The sequence below is a fragment of the Haliaeetus leucocephalus genome, unplaced genomic scaffold (genome assembly GCF_000737465.1).
Source record: "Haliaeetus leucocephalus isolate CR32 unplaced genomic scaffold, Haliaeetus_leucocephalus-4.0 Scaffold598, whole genome shotgun sequence".
NCBI lineage: Eukaryota > Metazoa > Chordata > Aves > Accipitriformes > Accipitridae > Haliaeetus > Haliaeetus leucocephalus.
In genome coordinates, this window is record NW_010973034.1 from 481,434 (window position 1) to 500,672 (window position 19,239).

A 19,239-nucleotide genomic window follows, 5' to 3' on the forward strand; every position below is an offset into this window, starting at 1 on the left:
AGCTACTATGAACAAAATTAACTCTACCCCAGCCAAAACCAGCACAGGTCCTTCTGAAAGGTTTTAATGTCTCCAAGAGTCTTCCCATACTTTTTCACCTTAAGAAGTGGCAAGACCAGATGGTTGTGGTACTCCACAAGTGGCAGCCTTCACAAGGGAAGAGTGGTTAAAACAACCTGGCCTTCCCAGTTAATTATTGACTTAATGGAGGAGGCCAGTTTCAGGTCACTCCACGCACATTTCCAGGTCCTGTAGACCATTCAGCTTTACCTCATGATCGCACTTCCACAGTCAGCTTTAAGATAACAGTAGCATCATGGTTGTCTGACCTCTTTCCATTTCTCTGAGAGGATAATAAAATAATAACTCACCCGTGTATCTATCACCAGATCTGAAGCCTTTTGATAGGGGTGCAGAAGACCTGGAGGAGATCAAACGCCTCCAGAGCTGGAATAGTGTTGGCTTACTATCTTCTTAGTGACCTTCCCAGAAAGCAGAGGTTAGAGTCTGGGAGGTAATTGCTGAGGCCATTAATCCCCAGTGACAGGTTTTTGAGCAGCGGCCAGACCATAGGACAGTGTTCAACAGTCGGTGTCTGTATGCCCTCGCTGGGAGTTACTAATGAATCCTGCCGGTAAAGGGCTAATGCATTTCCTACTGACGCTTCTGGGTCTACTTCGTTAGTCTCCAAAGGGAGGTCTACCAGGGTGTTGCAGCCCTGCGCATGGCTGAGACTCGTGCCAGGAGACAACATGGGGCCAATGGATGGACTCTGCTTTGGAGACCAATTATTAGTTGAAATAATCTAATCTACAGTGTTTCCTCATAGAAGTAGTATTTTTCTATTCAAGTAATAGAGATTTACAGGTCTGTTACTAAAGGTGAAGGAGTGATTAGAGGGGTTCCTCACCGATAGCTGCAGGGTGATGCTTTTGTGGCCACAGGTAGTCCAGCGTGACACAAGCAAAGAAGAGCGCATGTGTCTTCTGGTGGCCAAGCGACAGGACTGTAGCACTTACAGCACACCAGGCAAATGCTCCTGCTCTCAGTGGTGGCTTCACATCCTCTCTCTGTACCTACCACAAGTTAGTCTGGCTTTGTCTCAGTCGCTTTGGTTTGTACAGAGGTGCTCTATCATACCAGCTTGGGCAACAAGGGGTGTTTTTGGAAGATCCATCTGGAGCCTCTGTCTTTCCCAGACAGCATCTCCTAAAAATTTCAAAATTTACTTCTATTCTTGAAACTATCCTATGATTTTTTGTTTTATGATCTGTGCCTTTTTCTGCAACTTAGCAGTTATTAATAAGACAGTTATCCACCATAAAATATTCAGAGCTTTATTCTCTGTACTAAAAACGTCTCCTTTCACTTAAAGCTCTTTTTTTTTCCTGGCTTCACTCCATTAACTTTAACAAAGTTTAATTTTGAGTCTGGCTTATTTATTTCTCCAGCTTTTCCTGTCTTCTGCAATGTTTGGTTTTTAAAGGCACTTTAACCTAGAGAAGAGAGAGTTTGGGGGCTAAAGATATAATCCTTTCCTAAATAACCCTATCTTATCATGGGATTGGAAGCATAGTCCGCTGAATAAAGAGATTCAGACAACATGGGTTGTATTCAAGGTTTCATGTGAATTAGTTCCACACAGTCTAGAGCCAGTCATTTAGTTTGTTTTGCTTTGGTTTTACCAAACGTAAAGTATGGTTATGGCTAAAAGTCAGTATACAAGAGTTAGTATTATTATTGGCCAAGCAGTATATCAATCTGTAATCTACAATTTCCTATCAAGGAGGAGGAGGAGGACGTGGTCTCAGTCTTTACTTTGGGTTCATTCCCTTTTGAAAATTCAAGTCAGACTATCAACATCAATTTGACTTTGCTTTCACAGTTTATGTTTAAAGCCATCCCCTATCAAACATCTTGCTTTTCAGATACCTTAAGCCTACTGCAAACAAACAAATAATGAAAATTAAATAGTAATAAAGCTGTTGTTAGCTTTGTATAATAAATTTTATCTACTATTTAAATGGCAATTATTTCCAGAAACTTGGCAACTGTAGCCATACAAATGATGAAATTGATTCCAGTCACAGCTCATCTTTCTTTGGAAAGGAAATACCAGTAGTGTTTAAAAAATGGATTATTAAGAACCTTGGTTTGCTCAAGGTGGCTCATATGTTGTATTTGCTAACACAGCATCTTGCTGGAAGAAAGTTAAGTGCAGCTTTTCCCTAGCTCAGATTATTTTCTCCACAAATCTTTGGAGCAGGAAATAAAAAACAGCTAATAGTTGTGGGGCATGTGGAATTAGTTTAAGCAAAGCCGAACCCTGATCCTTCTGACCGCCTCCTCTTTCCTGTGCTGTTTTGTCTATTCCTGCCTGAGAGTATGTCAACAAATTTTCTTTAAGCTCAGAAAGTGCAGGGGGGGTGGGAATAGTGATTCTTTCTCTGTCTCTTTCTGTCTTTGGCTTTTTTGTGGGGTTTTTTTAGGGGAAAGATTTAAAACAGATGTATTTTCAAAAAAAGGTACAAGTTTGTCTTGTAAAATGTTTGTAAAGAAAAACAGCCTCAGGACCTCTGAATGTAATTCTAGTTGAGTTCTGGAGATGTCACAAAGGGTACTGGTTTTGTTACAGTGACATAATTCTTTTCTCGCACAAGTTAATTATAAATCAAGATAACTTTACAGAGAGGGCAGAATCTGTTAAATGAAACTGAAGAAGCAAAGTGTATAGATTTTTGAAAAGCAGAAAAATACCTGTGATTTCTGTATGGCTTATTGTTCACTTCTACTATACGAGAAAACAGATTATTTTCATATTTCTCCTGTACTAGAAGTATGTGTTTTACATGAAGGAATAGAGCAGGTATCTCTTTCCTGATGACAAATGAAACACACTGGATATATGCTGCACCTCCTCAGAAGCTGTGTAGCCGAGGACAATAATGTTGTCATTGCCAAGGCTTCAAGAATGTAATAAATATTAAGGAAATAACTTCACAAATGACTCAGTGTTGCTGTGCAGCACTGGATGTGGTTGACAGCAGTGGTTGCAGTTATGGTCATCCTCAAAAAAAAAAGATTTCTTCATGATATGAATAATTATTAATCTTAACTGAGAACATAAGCTCTTTCACGTTGCTGAGAAACTGGTGGTTTTGCTGTCTCTGAAGTGTTTGGTTTTCTAAATTACACTCAGTCACTGGAAGTAGTTTTGCCGTCTGTGTCTGTCTGTCTGTCTGTCTGTCTGATGTTTGTTTATTTTTAGACAGTCTGTGTTCTGTAGCTAAATACTTTCAAGGTCTTCACAAGAAATCTTGACAACATAGTTGCAGAACCAGTGTCGCTGAAGTAACTTCAGGTGATTAAATGTTAAATTGATGTTTTCCTCATCCAGTCTAGTTTATTAAGACAAAATGAGTGAATCCATATACTGTCTGCTAATTAAGCATCAGGAGAAGAAAAGAAAAATTAAATGCAACATATGCTAATTTCTTAGGTGCTGGACTTTGGAGTCAATTACAGAGACTGTTATATTGTATGGTTTGTGATGGCAAAATGTTGAACAACTTTTTTTATCAAATATTTTGCTGATCTGGAATATTTTTCTTTCCATTTCTTATTTTGACAAAACACTAATCACATTCTAGCTAAATAGGGTAATATGTCATCAATCCATTGGAAATGTTGAACATAAACTTTTGACTTGTGTAGTCTGGGAAAAAATGAAGTGAAATTGTCTTTTTTTTTTCCCATGGTGATGCTTCATTTTAGTCCCACCTAACACAGCATTGTTTTGAGAGTGCTGTTGGCTCTGCATGGATTTGATGCTGCAGTCTATCTGGGTTTAGAGATAGAGAGCTTTTGGGGGAAAAAAGAACAGGTCGTCAGAGTGGGAGGAGGCCCAGTTGAGGAATGGTCCATGGAGCGTGTTGATGTACCCGAGCAACACCTTGTTGGGTTTTTCTAGGAGGCAAAGTCTCCTTGAGTTGGCAGAAAGAAGGACAGCATTCACTGATGGCAAGTCTATCAAAGACCCCAGAAAACGTAGTGAGGGTCGTTCCTGCTTTTGAGGGACAAATGGTCACTCTTTTTTTTGAAATAAACCCCACATTTTTAGGGGCACAAAGAATCTTGACAAACTTAACAAAAGTGAAATTATGGTTAGACTTTTGCATCACTATAAATCGATGGCTTTGTGAATAAAAGCCCAATAGTGTATAGAAACCTGAGAAAGTAAGGAGGTAATTAAATTACTTCTCACAATGACACCTCCCCTGCATCTTTCATTTTGTCCATGGCTGGCACTTTGTATGCTTTTGGAGCCATAGGCTGCACTAATCGTATTGTAAAGGCAGTCAGTTACATCTCCCACATATTTCATGCATAGCAACACTTGAATATTAGTAAGGAAAATTTAGTAAAATTAAAATATTAGTAAGGAGAGAGAGGGAGAGCGTGTGGTCACTGGCCAAGCAGGAAGGTAGAATAGGTGATGATGCGGGGGCACGGGTACGTCTGACAACTTAAACACATATTGGAGCCAGAGGGATTGTCCCTGTAGGAGCTGAGGTGTTTCTGGTTCCTTGCTCAGTGCCTTCTACAAGGAATGTTTATCTTCCTGGTGCCTACAACAGTGCAAGAACCAACAATTCAACAAACTGCCCGTATTCCACCTTTTGACTCTTATCACTTGAAAGAGCGCACAACATATGAGGTTGGCACCTGCAACACGTTTATAAACCAGAGACCTGACTTACTGAAATATGTATTTAGAAACTAGTGCAATGACAAACAAAATTGTGTGGTGATCAGCATATATACTAAAATATACTTATTATCAATATGCACTGCTTAAAGGACAAGAAAACAATTCAGATTGCCAGGTTTTACCAATTACTTTTAGGTGTTTCTCTAACGTGTACTTTTGAAACTTAACTGATGGATACATAGTCCTTTTCCTACAGTCAGAAATTCTTTTATTCAACCACTCCTATTCTTTTCTTTAGGACAGTGAAAAAAAAGGATTTATGAACAGACTTTATGCCATCCAGGAGGTGTGTGTCAGTGTCCAGAATATCCTTGATGAAGTGGCTTCCTTCGGAGAAAGGATCAAGAAGTAAGTGCTGACACAGGTGCTGGATTGCTCTCCAATAGTGTTCATATTTTTTCCAAGTGTGGTACCAAAGGTTTTGCCCTTTTTTTTTTTTTTTTTTTTGGGGGGGGGGGGAACACCTCCAGTTTTGGATGGTCTGTTGTTGAAACTTACCTATATTTGCTTTGTGGGGGGCCTCAGTTAATGAAAATCCTGTCATAATAATTTTGGAATTTAGAAATATATTAGTTTGGGAGAAAACTCAGAACTAAGGCTTTGAAGAAAGAGAATCTTGTTGCAAGGCCTAACAGTAGTTAAAAGTCATAATGAAAAATAAAGCTTTGATAAAGGAAATAAGCAGAGCTGAACAGGGGTTTCAGGTTTTAAAGATGTGCATATGTTCAGTTGCTGGATGTGTTGTATTTACATGAGTTAGAAAAACCTTTCCTTCTAGAGTATTTGTAATTTTTAACACCTAATACACAATATATAAGAATTGCCAACAAACGTAGGCCTTAAGCAAGAGAGTTTCTGAGATGTACTGCAGGAAGTTTTGTGCATTTTTGGCGTGGTCAGTGAACAGCAGCGTAAGGTTTATTATTTGCGATCGAATGAGCTCCAGAAAGACATCTTCCAGCCGTCAGCTGCGACGCCGGGACAGGATTAATTTGGCTTTCTGCCCCTCGAAAGCTGAAAGCATCTCATCCTCGCCGGAGGAGAAGCTGGGACCAGTGCCTTTGCAACTGCCTCTCCACCGCGGGCAGAGGGGAAAGGCAGAGAGACGACCCGGGAGCCACGCCGAGCCAGAAAACCTTCGCAAGAAGTTTTGCTGCAAAATTTCCATTGAGACGCGCAGGAGAGTTAAAGCCGCGTGTTCCCTTCTTCTGGGTGCAATCCGGGAGCACCAGGCACCGGTCTCGTCCACCGCCGGTGCCGTCCGCGGTGCGTTGGTGTTCCACACCTACGAGACCGTAGCCTGTGCAACGGGTACGGCCCCAAAATTAAATACTGGCTTCTGGAAGTGAATTTTAGAAAGCTGATGCATTGGGTGGAGGTCAGCCCGCAGGAAACATGAGGATTGTCTCTCATGCTGTTCTGCTTTTTTTTTTTTTTTTCCCCCAAAATCTATCAGCAATGGCAAACCTATCAGCATCAGGATGAAGAAGAGGTTGCTGTTTATGTGTTTGAGAGCAAAGCCCCTAATAGAAAAGGCTGGGAAACATTCCTGTGGGGACACTTCCAGGCAGACCGTGTTCACAGCAGCAGAGGCAGGTGCAAGCACGTTATATTGCACGAGTTTTCCAGACAAGCAAAATGAGCCGGTCTCTGAAAGAAGTCTTTTATCAAAAGGCTGTTCGTGGAAGTTGTCTTGATGATTAAGTTTTTCTAATTGTGCATTTTGGAAGTAGTGTTTGTTCTATTATATACCAGATGAGAGCAACAGAATTTTCTAAACTGAGTGAGACCAAATCTTCCTATAAATCTTTGTAATTTGTTCCTAAAACTATAATGGGAAACCTGTACTGAATGCTGTGCTAACACAGCACATAAGGAGGTTTGCTAAGTGAGGAGCCAGTGTTCCCACACATGGTGTGTCTGTGATCCATTGCACAAAGCCGAGTCACAGGAACATGAGCAGACCCTCAACCTTCTGTTCATCCCAAATGCATGCAGAAGAGGGGAAAAGAGCAGGTGTCCCCTGAGGAGAAAGGGAGTGATCCTACACCAAGTGACACTAACATAATGTTCACTCTGGAGACATGTCAAAATTGCCAGGGAGAAAAGAAGACAAATAAACACAGGAAGCCAGAGCTCATTATGAAAAATATGGCTAGCAATTCAGATAATTGCAATTATTCAGCCAGAGAAGCCAAAATAATGTAATCACACTGATTGGGGATGTAGCTAGTGGTAATACTTTAAAGAGTATCATCAGGCTATTTAGAGCCAAAGCCACATTTTCCTTCTGGATAAATGTCATGCAACACTTTTGACATGGTGGTGCCTTCATGGAACAAACCCATTGAGCCAAGCTCCCTTTAACCAGCATTCCTGTGGGACATACATATATGTGTGTGTGTGTGTGTGTGTGTGTGTGTACATACATATTGGCCATCTGGTCTTTCTCTCTTCCCTGCACACAGAGGTTGGAGAGCCACAGCACAGCTGTTTCAAGACTCGTTAGCTTTCACTTCCTCTCCGCCCACATCTCGACCTCTGCAAAATGAGGTGACCAGCAGTTTTTTATCACAATGTAGAGTTTGGGACCCTTAATGACGACGTTTTAATCTGGGGCTTTTTTGGACAGGCAATGTCCTGAAACTCTGGTGGGATCCCAGAAGTTCTCTTCCTTTATCCATTAAGAAATAATCTTTATTATATTGTATCTGGAAGATAAAGTTTTTCTTTGCTTTTCCTGCAATGTACTTTATCTTATGCCACTCCCTCCTTTTTTTCCCCTCCCCTCTTTTTCTCCCCCCCCCCCCCCTTTTTTTTTTATTTCCTTCCTTAATCGAGTGCTGTTGCATTATCCCTATCTTCAGGACCGACTGCTCTGCCCCCTCCTTTTCCCTAACCCTCTCCTTCTCAGGTGCATGGATGAGTGTCCAGCTTTGCATACCCACACAGTTGCCTTTTCCTGATGTGCCCCCCAAGACAGAAGGGTGCCTGCCCAGGGAGTGCACGTATACATCGGGTGGAGGGGAAGGTCCCCGCTCAGCCTTCAACTGCTTGTGCTGTCCTTACGGTAGAGTAGGGAAGAGATAAAACAGAAAGCCTTAGCAGTACTCCTCTAACTATTATATCCTACCTCTGCACTGGAATTGAAGAAGGGAATCTGGGCTGCCTGTGCGAGTGCGTGTGGGGAGTAAGGAACTGAGTGTGTTTTGCCTGATGCTGAAATTGGGAGTGGGCACTGACATTTCCAAAAAGCAAGGCAGTGCTTCCTCTGACAGATGTGCACAGCTGGGCCAGGAGAGGTGCCACTCAGCAGGCAGGACCTCCTGTCACTTCCACTGGGAGTGGGTCCAAGCCCAAGCTCACCCTGACGTCCAGCATCCACGCATTCATTTGTAGTCTCGATTTTTTCTCACTGGTGGAAACTGGCACTTTTTCCCCTGTCCTGCCTGTTATTTGTTCTTTCATTGGCTTTGTCGGGTGACCACAGTTCTGGCTTTTGTTAATTTTTCTTTTAGTACATTCAACTGGACTGTCCCATTCCTGAGCTGGCTGGCAATTGTTGCCCTCTCCGTGTTCACCATCATCCTGTATTTCATTCCGCTGAGATACATTGTCCTTGTCTGGGGTAAGTAAAGCCTTTTTTAACTGTCTGTGCCATTTAGAAAAAACTGGTTTTTAAGGGATGACTTACATTGTCAGTACTTTTCTGTATTTATGGTCATGAAGCTGCCCCATGATGGAAACAGACAGGTTAGTTAAAAATCACAACTGCGTAAAGATTTAGGCCCACCTGCAAAATGCATTTTTCTTGGCTGGCATTCTAGACTTCATCATACTATAAACATGTAGCCATGAGGATTCTTCATATATCAAAGTGTAGCTTTGTCTAGATATTACTCTGATTTATTTTCACCACTTATACACAAACAGAGGCATTTCAATCTATATAGTGCATTTAGGACAATATGCCTTTTTTACTGCAGTACTTTATCTTGTGAAAGCGTATGTAAACATAGCAACAAGAAACCTGTTTAAAGGGTCACCTTTAGTTGGACAGAAAGGTATATGTGGTATTTGGCTGGTTGATAATGAACAGAAACTGGGGGGGGGCAGGGGGGTGGGATTGTGATTGATCCAAGCTCTCACTGCTTGTCCTTATATTTATTCTTTATACTGATTTTAAACAGCTACCGTTACCACATCTGTTGTAAATAATGCTTCAAGTTTTCATTTGTACATTTTTTATACATCTCGCACCACCAGCAGCTGTACTCTTATTCAGTAGTGCAGACTTGTGAAGAGCACTGTCTCAATTAAATCTGTGGCTAGATTTTCTTTCTGAGGAAAAGAATAACAATCTTGACTTTGTAAAAACTTCTGAACTCAAGAGACAACATAAAATCATTGAACTGACTCCAAAGAATGTATTTGTTATATATCAGTCAGCATTAGCAATATTCTTACAGAGTCTTCACAAATAAATGTAGCAGAATATACAAAATGGAGGAAAAGCAGTATGGAGGATTTGAGCAAAAAATTTTCTGATGGAACTAAAAGAAGCAAGTGTCTTTTCCTGTCTAGGAATTTCACTTATTCCCCACATACCCTATGTCACTTGGGTGCACTCAAACTCATAGTTTGTTCCTAAAATTTCCTTCTTCCCAGTGTACACAAGATGGTAGGCCTCCTGTTACTGAAGTTTGAAGTACTTGCTCTATGTCCTTTTTCTGTTGTTTTTCGGACAGAGCTGGCATCTTGTACGCTTGCTTTCATAACATCTCCTTGTTTTCCTGCAAGAACCTGAGATTCTAATATCCCTCCGAGACCCACAAAACTATGCAGTCAGCACTGTTGTTTGAAAACACTGTGAGGGGTCACACTCTCCCAGAAATGTCTCTGTTTCAGGGATGCCAGAGCCTCGACTCCCAAACTGGACACCATGGCTCCCAAACCAGAGTCCATGGCTCCCAAACCACAGATGGATAACATAAGCACAAATTCGTGTAAATGCACGTTGCTCTCTTTTCCTCCATCTCTCCCCTCCCTGCCCCCAGGTCCTCTAGCCTATCTAGATACATCTTCAAGAACTTTTGTTCACTGGAGGTTTCAGGTCCATGTTTTTCTCCTGCATTTCAGTGCAGGTGGCTTCTTGTTCAGCAGGTGTCTGGGGATCCCTTCTTGAGGGACCTATTTGTCTTGCATCGTGCCAGGACACCAGCCAGGTACTGCATAGCTGCAGCTCCAGCAGTCCAGACCTCCTCGCTGTGAAATGCATTTGCACAAAGCCACGATGCACTGCGTGTAGCTTCGAGCAGCTGTCCCTTCAAAAAACACAGTATTCCAAACACATGCCTCTTTTCTCCGCTGTTGTGTGTCTCTAGCCTCCCCCATGTATATACATTCCTTCAACCCATTCGTCCATCCTGCACTTGGAGCGAATGACCTCTGTTGTCTGACTTTTGTCCATAGGAAAGTTTGAGCTGGTCTGTAGCAGCATCTGTCCATTTCGTTCTTTGGAAAGGCAGGGCTTTTTATATGAAAATTCCTCCATATTATGGCTGGTCTTCTGCATAGCTGTCTTTCTTCTGTGCCTCCATAGGGACTGCCTCTTTTAGCCTGCCCTGGCAAGAAATTCTGAGTTCTTTCCCGCCTGGCCATGATTCTCCTCATGGAGACTACTGGTGCTTGAAACACATGGTGTGTTAGCCTCTGCGCTCTAATTCCATTCTCAAGAGTGCAGAGTCCGGGTAGCTGCTGCAGCTCTTTAGGTGGAAAAGAGTATAAAGAAAATTATTTTAATTAAAAATTTTTCAAGCTTTTGCAAAAGACCTGATCCCCTTGTTGTCTTTTACTTCCTCTGCAGTGTCCCATCTCATCTGTTCAGCGCTTTTCTTTTCTTGAACCTTGACCATGATTTATCTATGCATTCACTTTCATGGGGTGACTGATAATTTTCTTTATTAGATGTGACAAGGTGAGGCCATATTGACTCCTGAATTCACCCGTGGGTGATCCAATGGCCACATGCAGCAAATGGTGGGGTAGACCTTGAATTTCTCAGTCACTTGCTGATGCAAAGGATCTTCTTAAACAAAGGTGTTTGAATCTCAGATATTCTTTCTCAACGCTCACTGTTCAATAACCAGATAAAGGGATGGCAGCATCTCCTATCTACAGCACAGAACTGAGCGTTCATGCAGTGAGAGGCCGTGGGTGTTATCGAGACTTCAGCTTGCGTACTCCGTCCCGAAGCTTTATGTCCTTGCTAAAGCTTTCTGAAAGGCCTGGCCACCAAAGGCTTCGTGGAGGATGAACTGTGTTATCTTATCTCTGATACAGCCTGGATAAATTACACAGAACAGCACATTTTTAATGCTGTCCAGCCTTTCCCCCACTCACATGAGAGTCAGTGCAGTTTGTACCGTTCCTGCCCATGTTTTAGACGTGTGTTCCCAAAGCCCGTGAACAAGGTTCTCACATGAAAAGTCTGTGAATCTGACCCCGTATGTAATGATAAGAAAATGAGTCTAATTTAAAAGCCTGCTTCCTGCGTAGTTTGGGGAGGATTTTCCTGGTGCTTCTGAACACTAATTGTCAATAGGCATGGTAAGACCACGATGCCTAAGGGAGACATCGCATCTGTTCTCTGCACTGCCATCAGCTTGTCTGTGTCTGTCATTCCAGGGCGGAGGTTTGTGTAAACTCCTCCTAAAGCCTTCACCTGATGCAGACTTCAGTGTTTCCTACATGCTTCACCATCTGTAGCCTCTGGAAGATTTTCCTTGTGTCTAACCTGAATCTTGTGTCATGCAGTTAAGCCCATTACTGCTCATCCTCTGCACTACAGAAATGGAGTACACTTTATTCCTGTCCTTTTTGCAACCTCCACATAATAACCACAGTTTCTGTTACTTTCAAAAAAAAGTATTGGAGGAATTTGAAAATGTCCCTACAACTTTGGCATTTTGAAGCAGGGGGAACCACAGCAGCAGATTCTGACTTTTATAGCCTGAGTTTACAGTGCGTCCGTTCATTAATTCAGTGCTAATGTCAGACTTTGAAATGGATCCTAAAATCTTTTTTAGAACTTTGCCAAAGATGTATCTTTATAAAAAAATTATGATAGTAACATTTGAACTTTCACCTTTGCAGGCATCAATAAATTTACAAAGAAGCTTCGAAGTCCGTACGCAATTGATAACAATGAGCTACTTGACTTTCTGTCCAGAGTTCCTTCAGATGTGCAAGTGGTGTGTATATTTTTTAAAGTGTCCTTACGGTAGTTAATTTGATATGCAGCATAAGGAATTTCTGGGGTTTTTAAACAAATTTTAAAGCGATTATTTTGATTCAGCGTTATATCCTTTGACACACAGAAATTTCAAACTCAAGCTGAGGATAGTCCGTGAACCTTAAGGAGGCTGCTAGACTGTTTGCAGTGAGGAATTAGCCACTACATGGCTGTGCCTTGGAGGATCCGCAGGGGCAATCAGTAAAAAGACAAGTATTTGGGAGGCGGTAGCAGGTGCTAGAGTTGGTATTAAGCACCATGTGAAACTGATGGGGGTAAGGCTGGAGGTGAGGCTGTGGGGACATGCGGAGAGGGAGCGAACGGGAGGGTCGAATTGTGAACGGAGCTGCACCGATGCGGAGTCAGCGGTGGGCGGCTTTGCCCACCACTCTGCCGTGGCAGCACTCTGAGAGCACTTCAGCCTTTCCTTCCCTGGGGTGAGAGTTTTTGCTGTGGCCACAGTTCAGCTGTGCTCATAAACTCCTATAACAATAGTCTGGTTATGAATTACAAGCTGTTGTAATGCGGTACACAATCTCTTGAGAAGGTGCAAGCTTTAAGATAAAGTCAGGCACATAAATCACCTCCGGTATCACAAAGATTATATACTTCTCATATTTCTAGGTAACGGTTTCGGTTCAGAGCTGGTATAAATAGGAGATACAGGTGCACGTGCCCACTCTGAATCTGATCACCCCTGTGGTAGGCCTTTGAAAATAAGCAAGTTTTTAAATATCGCAGAGAATATTCATCCAATTCATTAAAGAGGATACTGTTCATTCTCTGTTAGAGCTCATGGAGAAAACAAAAAAGTAGCCTTCTTAAAGTTTACGTCAGCACACAGTGTTACTTCCCGGCAGGGTTTTCCTAATGCTGTTTTTATTTCTTACTCTAGACCTATCCTTCTGTTGTTGTTGAACCATAGGTGCAGATGCCATGAAGTTTGCAGGGGGGATAGTTTTCTTTTTCTTTCTTTTTTTTGCCTTAGAAAAAAAATAGAAATCTTCCTTTTTCTAGCAAGCGCCACCTGACTGGTTTCTTTCTGAACGTTGTGTTTAAACAGGTGCAATACCATGAACTGAAACAAGATCCCAGTCACAGCCCGAGCAAGAGGAAGAAAAACAATCCTGGCTAGCTAACTTCACGTGTTGAGGAGACTAGCATCTGCTGGGGGAAGATAAAAGAAAAAGCCTACAGCCTAAGCAGCATTTCCTTTCTCTAAGCTTTTTATTTATTTTGCCTTTTTATCTAATGGGGAGATTTTGTAAATATTGTAAAAAGGCATTTCTCATTGAAGATATATTTCGCACTGTAAAGACACATTTGACGAAGGTTTCAAGTAGAGTTTTTGCTGTTTGAAAGCCTTGTTAGAAACAGCATAACACGTTAAAGGAATCAATCTAAAATGGTAAATATGCACTGCTACTTGATGGTCAAAGATACCTGAAATACTCAAATCATGCCGACTAAATCTACAAAAGGTGTAAATTTAAATCTGACTCAAAAATTCAGTCAGATTTTATTTGTGAGCATTAATATTTTTATCCAGTAAGTCACCATTACGATTTTCTATGTTTTATACATTTCAAGAGAAATACAATGTAGTGGAGCCTACTGCACTTAAGTTTTAGCAGATTTTTTTGAACTCCAGACCCTGATGTTAACTCCTGGTGCAACATTTTCCTGTGCAGTAGGGCTGCTTATAAGACAATGAGAAACACCAAGTGCAAATCTCTTCCTGGAGCTCCCAAAAGAAGTTCCTGCCGTTTTTATCATTCCATTATAAGACCTAAAAATCTCTGTCTCTCTCAAAAATACTGCCAGGTTTGTAACTGATTGCCTATCTGATTTTTCTATATGTACCCAGTAATCTTCATTTGTACTACATAGTTCAGTGAATGAAGTTCATAGTTCTGCTGTAATGGAAATACTATCAAACTAAGTCCATGTTGCTTTGGGTGTCATGCTATGAACACCTTTTGTGCACATAACTATTTTAATATGGAAATCTTGCAGAAAATGTTTTTGCTTTCAAATCACAAGATCATATTAATACGCTTTATGATATAACACGTTACCTGTTACCAATGTGAAATATAGTGTAGAGGAAAAAATGCAGTTGTGGTAAAACTGATATACCGGTTTTATTTCCTTAGCTAACAATGTAGTCAGTTCTTCTGATACGATTGTGCCCTACTGCATGGAAACTGCATTATTTTATAAATTACATGGAACATAGATGAGAAACGTTTACATTTCAAATGTCTTAGTGGCCACTGCATAACGAGTACTTGGGGATATATTCTGATAGCTGCATGTAGACTTCCACGCTCGGCTCCCCGTGTAGTGAGCAGAGATTTCATTCCTAAGGGACTACCCGTGCACAGCTCTTAGTCGTAGCTCCCGGTGACGTTAAAGGGGATTTTTGCCCAGGGGAGAACGGCAGGACTGCATCCTCGAGAGGAGCTGTTCCTGCGGTTCTCTCTGGGTTACCTCTCGTTGGTTGCAACTGCTGATAAAGTTATATTGCACTACTCTAACAATACTTTTTGAAAATACTATTTAGAAATACTTTGCAAGCAAATGTATATATATTTGTCTAAAGAATTATATGTTAGCTGCATTGCTCATGAAAGACCATCCTGGATTTGTTTATTTTACAGATAAGTTGATAGCTGGTTTCTGATGTGATGGTTATTTTAATCCTTCTGCCTGTATGTTTGAAAGAATGCCAATCGAATGACCATTCTGCAGAAAGTCTTGGACCTAAATATGCTCTTGTTACATCATGACTTTAAAACAATTTATTTGCGAAGCCTGTGTAACCACCTTTTCCCTATATGCTGCCTGAAGAGCAACATACTATTGATGAAGTCAGAATCACGGATGAGCCTATTTTGTTTAAAAAAAACAAACTTTTGACTTGACAGTGTGCGAATGTTTGTTGCCAGTTGTCAGTTTTGCAGAGTTCTTTGATACACTGCAAGCCTTGTACCTTCATAATGTTGCCCATGAGTCTGCGTGTGATTTCCTGTTGTGTTTTTTTTCTGTACTCAAATTTCAAATGTCTACTTTGGTGGTAATGTCTGAATTAGTTAGTTATACACATTTACAGCATTAAACACAGTTTTAAGCATCTCTCTACTAGGTATTAGGAAGCCTCTTTCTTTGAAGTCCTATGCTATCGTTTTCCCATGAGTGGTGTGGAGGGCAAGTGAATGAAAACATCATATTTCTGTGTGCAGGATTTCAGTATTTTAAGCCCCAAAACATGCAGGTGGAGGGGGCAGGGGGAGAAAAACATCTGTTTGATGAAAAATAATGAACTACTTTTAATGTCTCAGTCACTCAAAATTCATCTCACTGAAAATATAATGCACAGAGGCAAGGCTAAGAATACATGTCAATTAAATATGATTCTTCTGCCTCAATGGGACATTTTAAAATCACATTTTAAAATAATTTGTCAGTGAACCCAGAGCATTTACTCTGCTTTGTGTGGGAGGCCTCTGTAAAGAATCAGTCCTGCCCTATGCTGTAAATATTTCAACATATCTTCCATTTCCAGATTGGTTCTGAAGTCAATTTCTAACTTCTTAGATTTGCCAGGTTTTATTCCCAAGCAACTTGTACATTCATAAAAAATCATGAAAGAATAATTCATCTCATGGTCATTATCATGATCTTCCTGCTCTTGGAAAATAAAATTTGACAAACAACTTTATTTGGGTCCAGTGAAAATGAGTAACTTAATTGGGGTCCACACTTAACGTAGGTGTCAAAGTGCTGAGGATCCATCAAGGCTAATTGTCTGAGAGGTTCTAGTTACATTTCTGCTGATAACTCACAGTACAGAGCTTGCTTACTCTAGTTTTACAGCTGTTTCTCTTTGTAATACGGAACAACTCAGTGCTTTTCATAATAGCAATGAGCTTTAACTTGAAGAGCTACTGTACTGTAACTTAGCATTTTAAATCCCAGTGGAATAAAACCCAAGTTTTTTCTGTTGCAATAAAAACAACAGTGGAATAATGAGAAAGTAATTAAACAGGCTGCGTACAGTGTATCTGCTAATGTGTGCCCTAAGAGCATAGGCTCTACCAACAAGAGGAGGAGCTGCTGGACCTGCCAGCAAATGTACTACATGATGCTGAAGTATTTCATTCTAGGATAGCCCAAGAGCACAAAGCAAAGGAGAGGAAGGAAAAATTACTTCTCTCATCAGCACCAGATCACATACCTGCCACAGGAAACATAATAAAACCTTTGCAGCTCTCTGCCCACCAGCCAGGGATCCCTACCTCACGGGAGAAGGGCAGCTTCTACCTGTGCCTCCTGTCTTTGCTCGGCTGCAGGAGTCTTGCTGACAGCCAGGCACAAACTTCTTTTCATTTCTGAGCCGCCTTCTCTTTTGAGGACAAACTTTTTCCTCCCAACTGGGCTAATTTCCAGATTGCTGTACAGCTGCTTCTATTAAAGGCAGCTCATCTCCCCACCGCCCCACCAAAACCGGTATTGCAAATTTTCGATAAATACCTCCTCCTCCAGAATTTTTCTGAAATCTTACAAAAGTGAATTTTTACATCAGACACAGTTGCAATTATAGCTATTTTCAGTGTGGAACACTGGATCTCCATTGCTTTCTGCCTAATTAAGGTATAACGTAAAAGGAGTGTAGCTTCAGATGCTCAAAGGGGAAATTAAACTATTCCCAGATAAAATGCAAACTTACTTTAGACATCAACTCTGAAAAATGTGAAGGCTTTAACAAAGCATACTGTTCTCTCTCACTTAGAGAATTGGGTGAAAGGCAACTGGTTGAAAGGGTCATGCAACTGGTGAATCAGTTAAGGGCGAAGCAGAAGGAATGAGGATGAGAAGTATCCTGGAGAACGGCATTTAGACCCAGAAAGAGACATTCACAAGGGCTCACCTCGAGGCCGTGCTCTCCCTCTGCACTTGGTAGAGAAAGAAAAGAGCCTTCATACCTGAAGACTAGTGTAGCTGTCCTAAACCACCTTTAGCTCTCCATATTCCTCCGCATCGCAAATATGGCGAGCTGCTTCGATTGGCCTTTGTTGTGAATACTACGCCACTTCTCTTAAGAGCAGCCTCTGTCGCAGGAAAAGGGAAAAAAGTTACATAGCACAGCTGCTGCCAGCCATGGAAGATGTGACCAAGCGTAGGTCAGGTCAGGAGGTTAGATGCTTCTTGCTGCAAGAGGTATTAGACGTTTTCTGCTTCTTTCATGTCATAGTAATCAATCAAGGGTTGTTTCTCATAAACTAAGGATTTTAGATCTTAAAAAAAAAAATCCATAAGCTATCATTGTGCAAAAAAATGAATTAAATCTTAAACTATCCATTGCACAGGCCATTGTACTTTCAGATAATTTCTTTTTTTCTCTGTACGAATTTAATGCTCAAACAAAGTCAGATTTAGCCATACTTCAAACTGGAAAAATTTCCCATCGATGAATCTTGAGTGTCCAGCTTAAATTTCTGGAAGTGTGAAACAGTTCTTTTACCAAAGGGGCCAAAAAGAGTATAATCATGTTTTTCTCCTCATCAGCCTTAGTACTGAATGAAATATAAATGTCAAAATCTTTTGTGGCTCAGGCTGCACAATACAGAAGCCTGAAACCCTTAGTTATGAGTCATTCAGTAATAAATGTTTTCCCAGTTTAATATAATCAAAAGAAACTCAAAACTGCTTTTCTCACTCAACTTTTACTGAAATTGGAGCAGGTGATTACAGGAAAGCCTAAAATGTTGATCGTTGATACAGATTTTGATTAAAGAGTGTTGATTAATATTTTCTGGAGTAATTTAATAAGTCAATATTGCCTGACCTGCTTTACCCTGACATGAAGAAACATCCTAAAAGTTTACTTTTCTTGCACAGTTGCACATGCTCTTTTTTAGGCATACCACAAAAACCCCAAAGCCTTTTGGATCCGCAACTGATGAAGAAAGATCCCCAGTCAAAAAAGTAGTAAAGAAAAAAGTCAAACACATTGAACGACTACGCAAAACCATGGTCAAATTTGTAGGGAGCGTTAAGCACTGGGCATTTGCACGGAAGAGAACAAGACCTGACTTGGGATCGTCCCGTGTTTACTTAGTGCATACTGTTGAAATTGCCACAAGTACCAGAACTTTGAAAACAAAATTAAAATATCAAATATCTTGTCGTATCACGCCATTCCTAGATATTACTGAAAGAAAGGAGGAAAATGTTTTAACTTAACTTGTAGCCTTGGTAGTTTAACACAGGTGGAACATTTTCCAGCAGAAGATCCTCAGTTGACACCGACCCATTTTAATCTGAAGCGCAGCTCCCGTAGGCTGCTCTGAGCCTCTGCCGCTATCTCACCGAAAGGATAACTGAAAAAGGGATTGGCTTTTTGCTGAACTGACTGCTGGGAAATCTATTTTCCAGTGGTGTTTTTATCACACTATAGAGCTGGCCTCTCTAATTCACGGTGCAGCACACTGACCATTTCTCCCATTTGCAAAAATTTACATCTCAGAAACCATCCTACTCGGTGCATGTCTATCCTTGAGTTGCAACATAAAGGAAGATTTTTCACTGCCTCCTGAACAAATAGCGTAACAAAAGTGAAAAATATTTTCCTTCCCCGCAGGGGTGCGAGCCCTGGGACTCATAACAAGCTCGACAAGCAGTCATACTCATATCGGGAGGAGATGTTGCTCACGGGCACAAGGTAACAGCTTGATCAGAAGAAATGGGCCTGGAGAATAAAGCAATTCCTTCCCTCAGCTACATTTCTATCCCTCAGGCTGAGGGTCCCTGAACACGTCTATTGGGGAAGGGAGAGGAGAAATGGGGAAGGGCCTGGATTGTTTAAAAAAATTTACTCATGAATTGGGTAACTATCAAATATAACTTCAATTCTTGCAGGATTTTTTTTTAAAGACTGGGATTTATTTAAAGGACAAAAGTCTTCCTGCACTCTGTTTCTGGAAGTAAATGTCTTAGAGGAAATTTCAGTCACCGCAGTTTGCTGAGGCAGTGTACAATTTTGGGAAGACTGGGTGGCATCTTGGAAAAGAGCTGGGGAAGAATTATAGTGGATTACAAGGCTGGAACCAGGCTGTTTGTATTTTCCCTTCACAATACAGACACATCCTTTCCCCGGTATCCTTACGGA

The 19,239-nt window shown here is 41.1% G+C and overlaps 1 protein-coding gene across 1 annotated transcript in view; it reads left to right on the forward strand.

Moving 5' to 3' along the window:
* The window catches only part of MCTP1 (multiple C2 domains, transmembrane 1), a 173,472-nt gene extending 158,811 nt beyond the window's left edge, over nucleotides 1-14,661 (forward strand). Inside the window, exons 16-19 of the mRNA XM_010578028.1 lie at nucleotides 5,010-5,119; nucleotides 8,290-8,399; nucleotides 11,927-12,024; nucleotides 13,129-14,661. Coding sequence (XP_010576330.1) covers nucleotides 5,010-5,119; nucleotides 8,290-8,399; nucleotides 11,927-12,024; nucleotides 13,129-13,200 — 390 coding nt within the window. The 3' untranslated portion in view covers nucleotides 13,201-14,661. The remainder of the gene's footprint in view (nucleotides 1-5,009; nucleotides 5,120-8,289; nucleotides 8,400-11,926; nucleotides 12,025-13,128) is intronic.
* The last annotated feature ends 4,578 nt before the right edge of the window (nucleotides 14,662-19,239 follow it).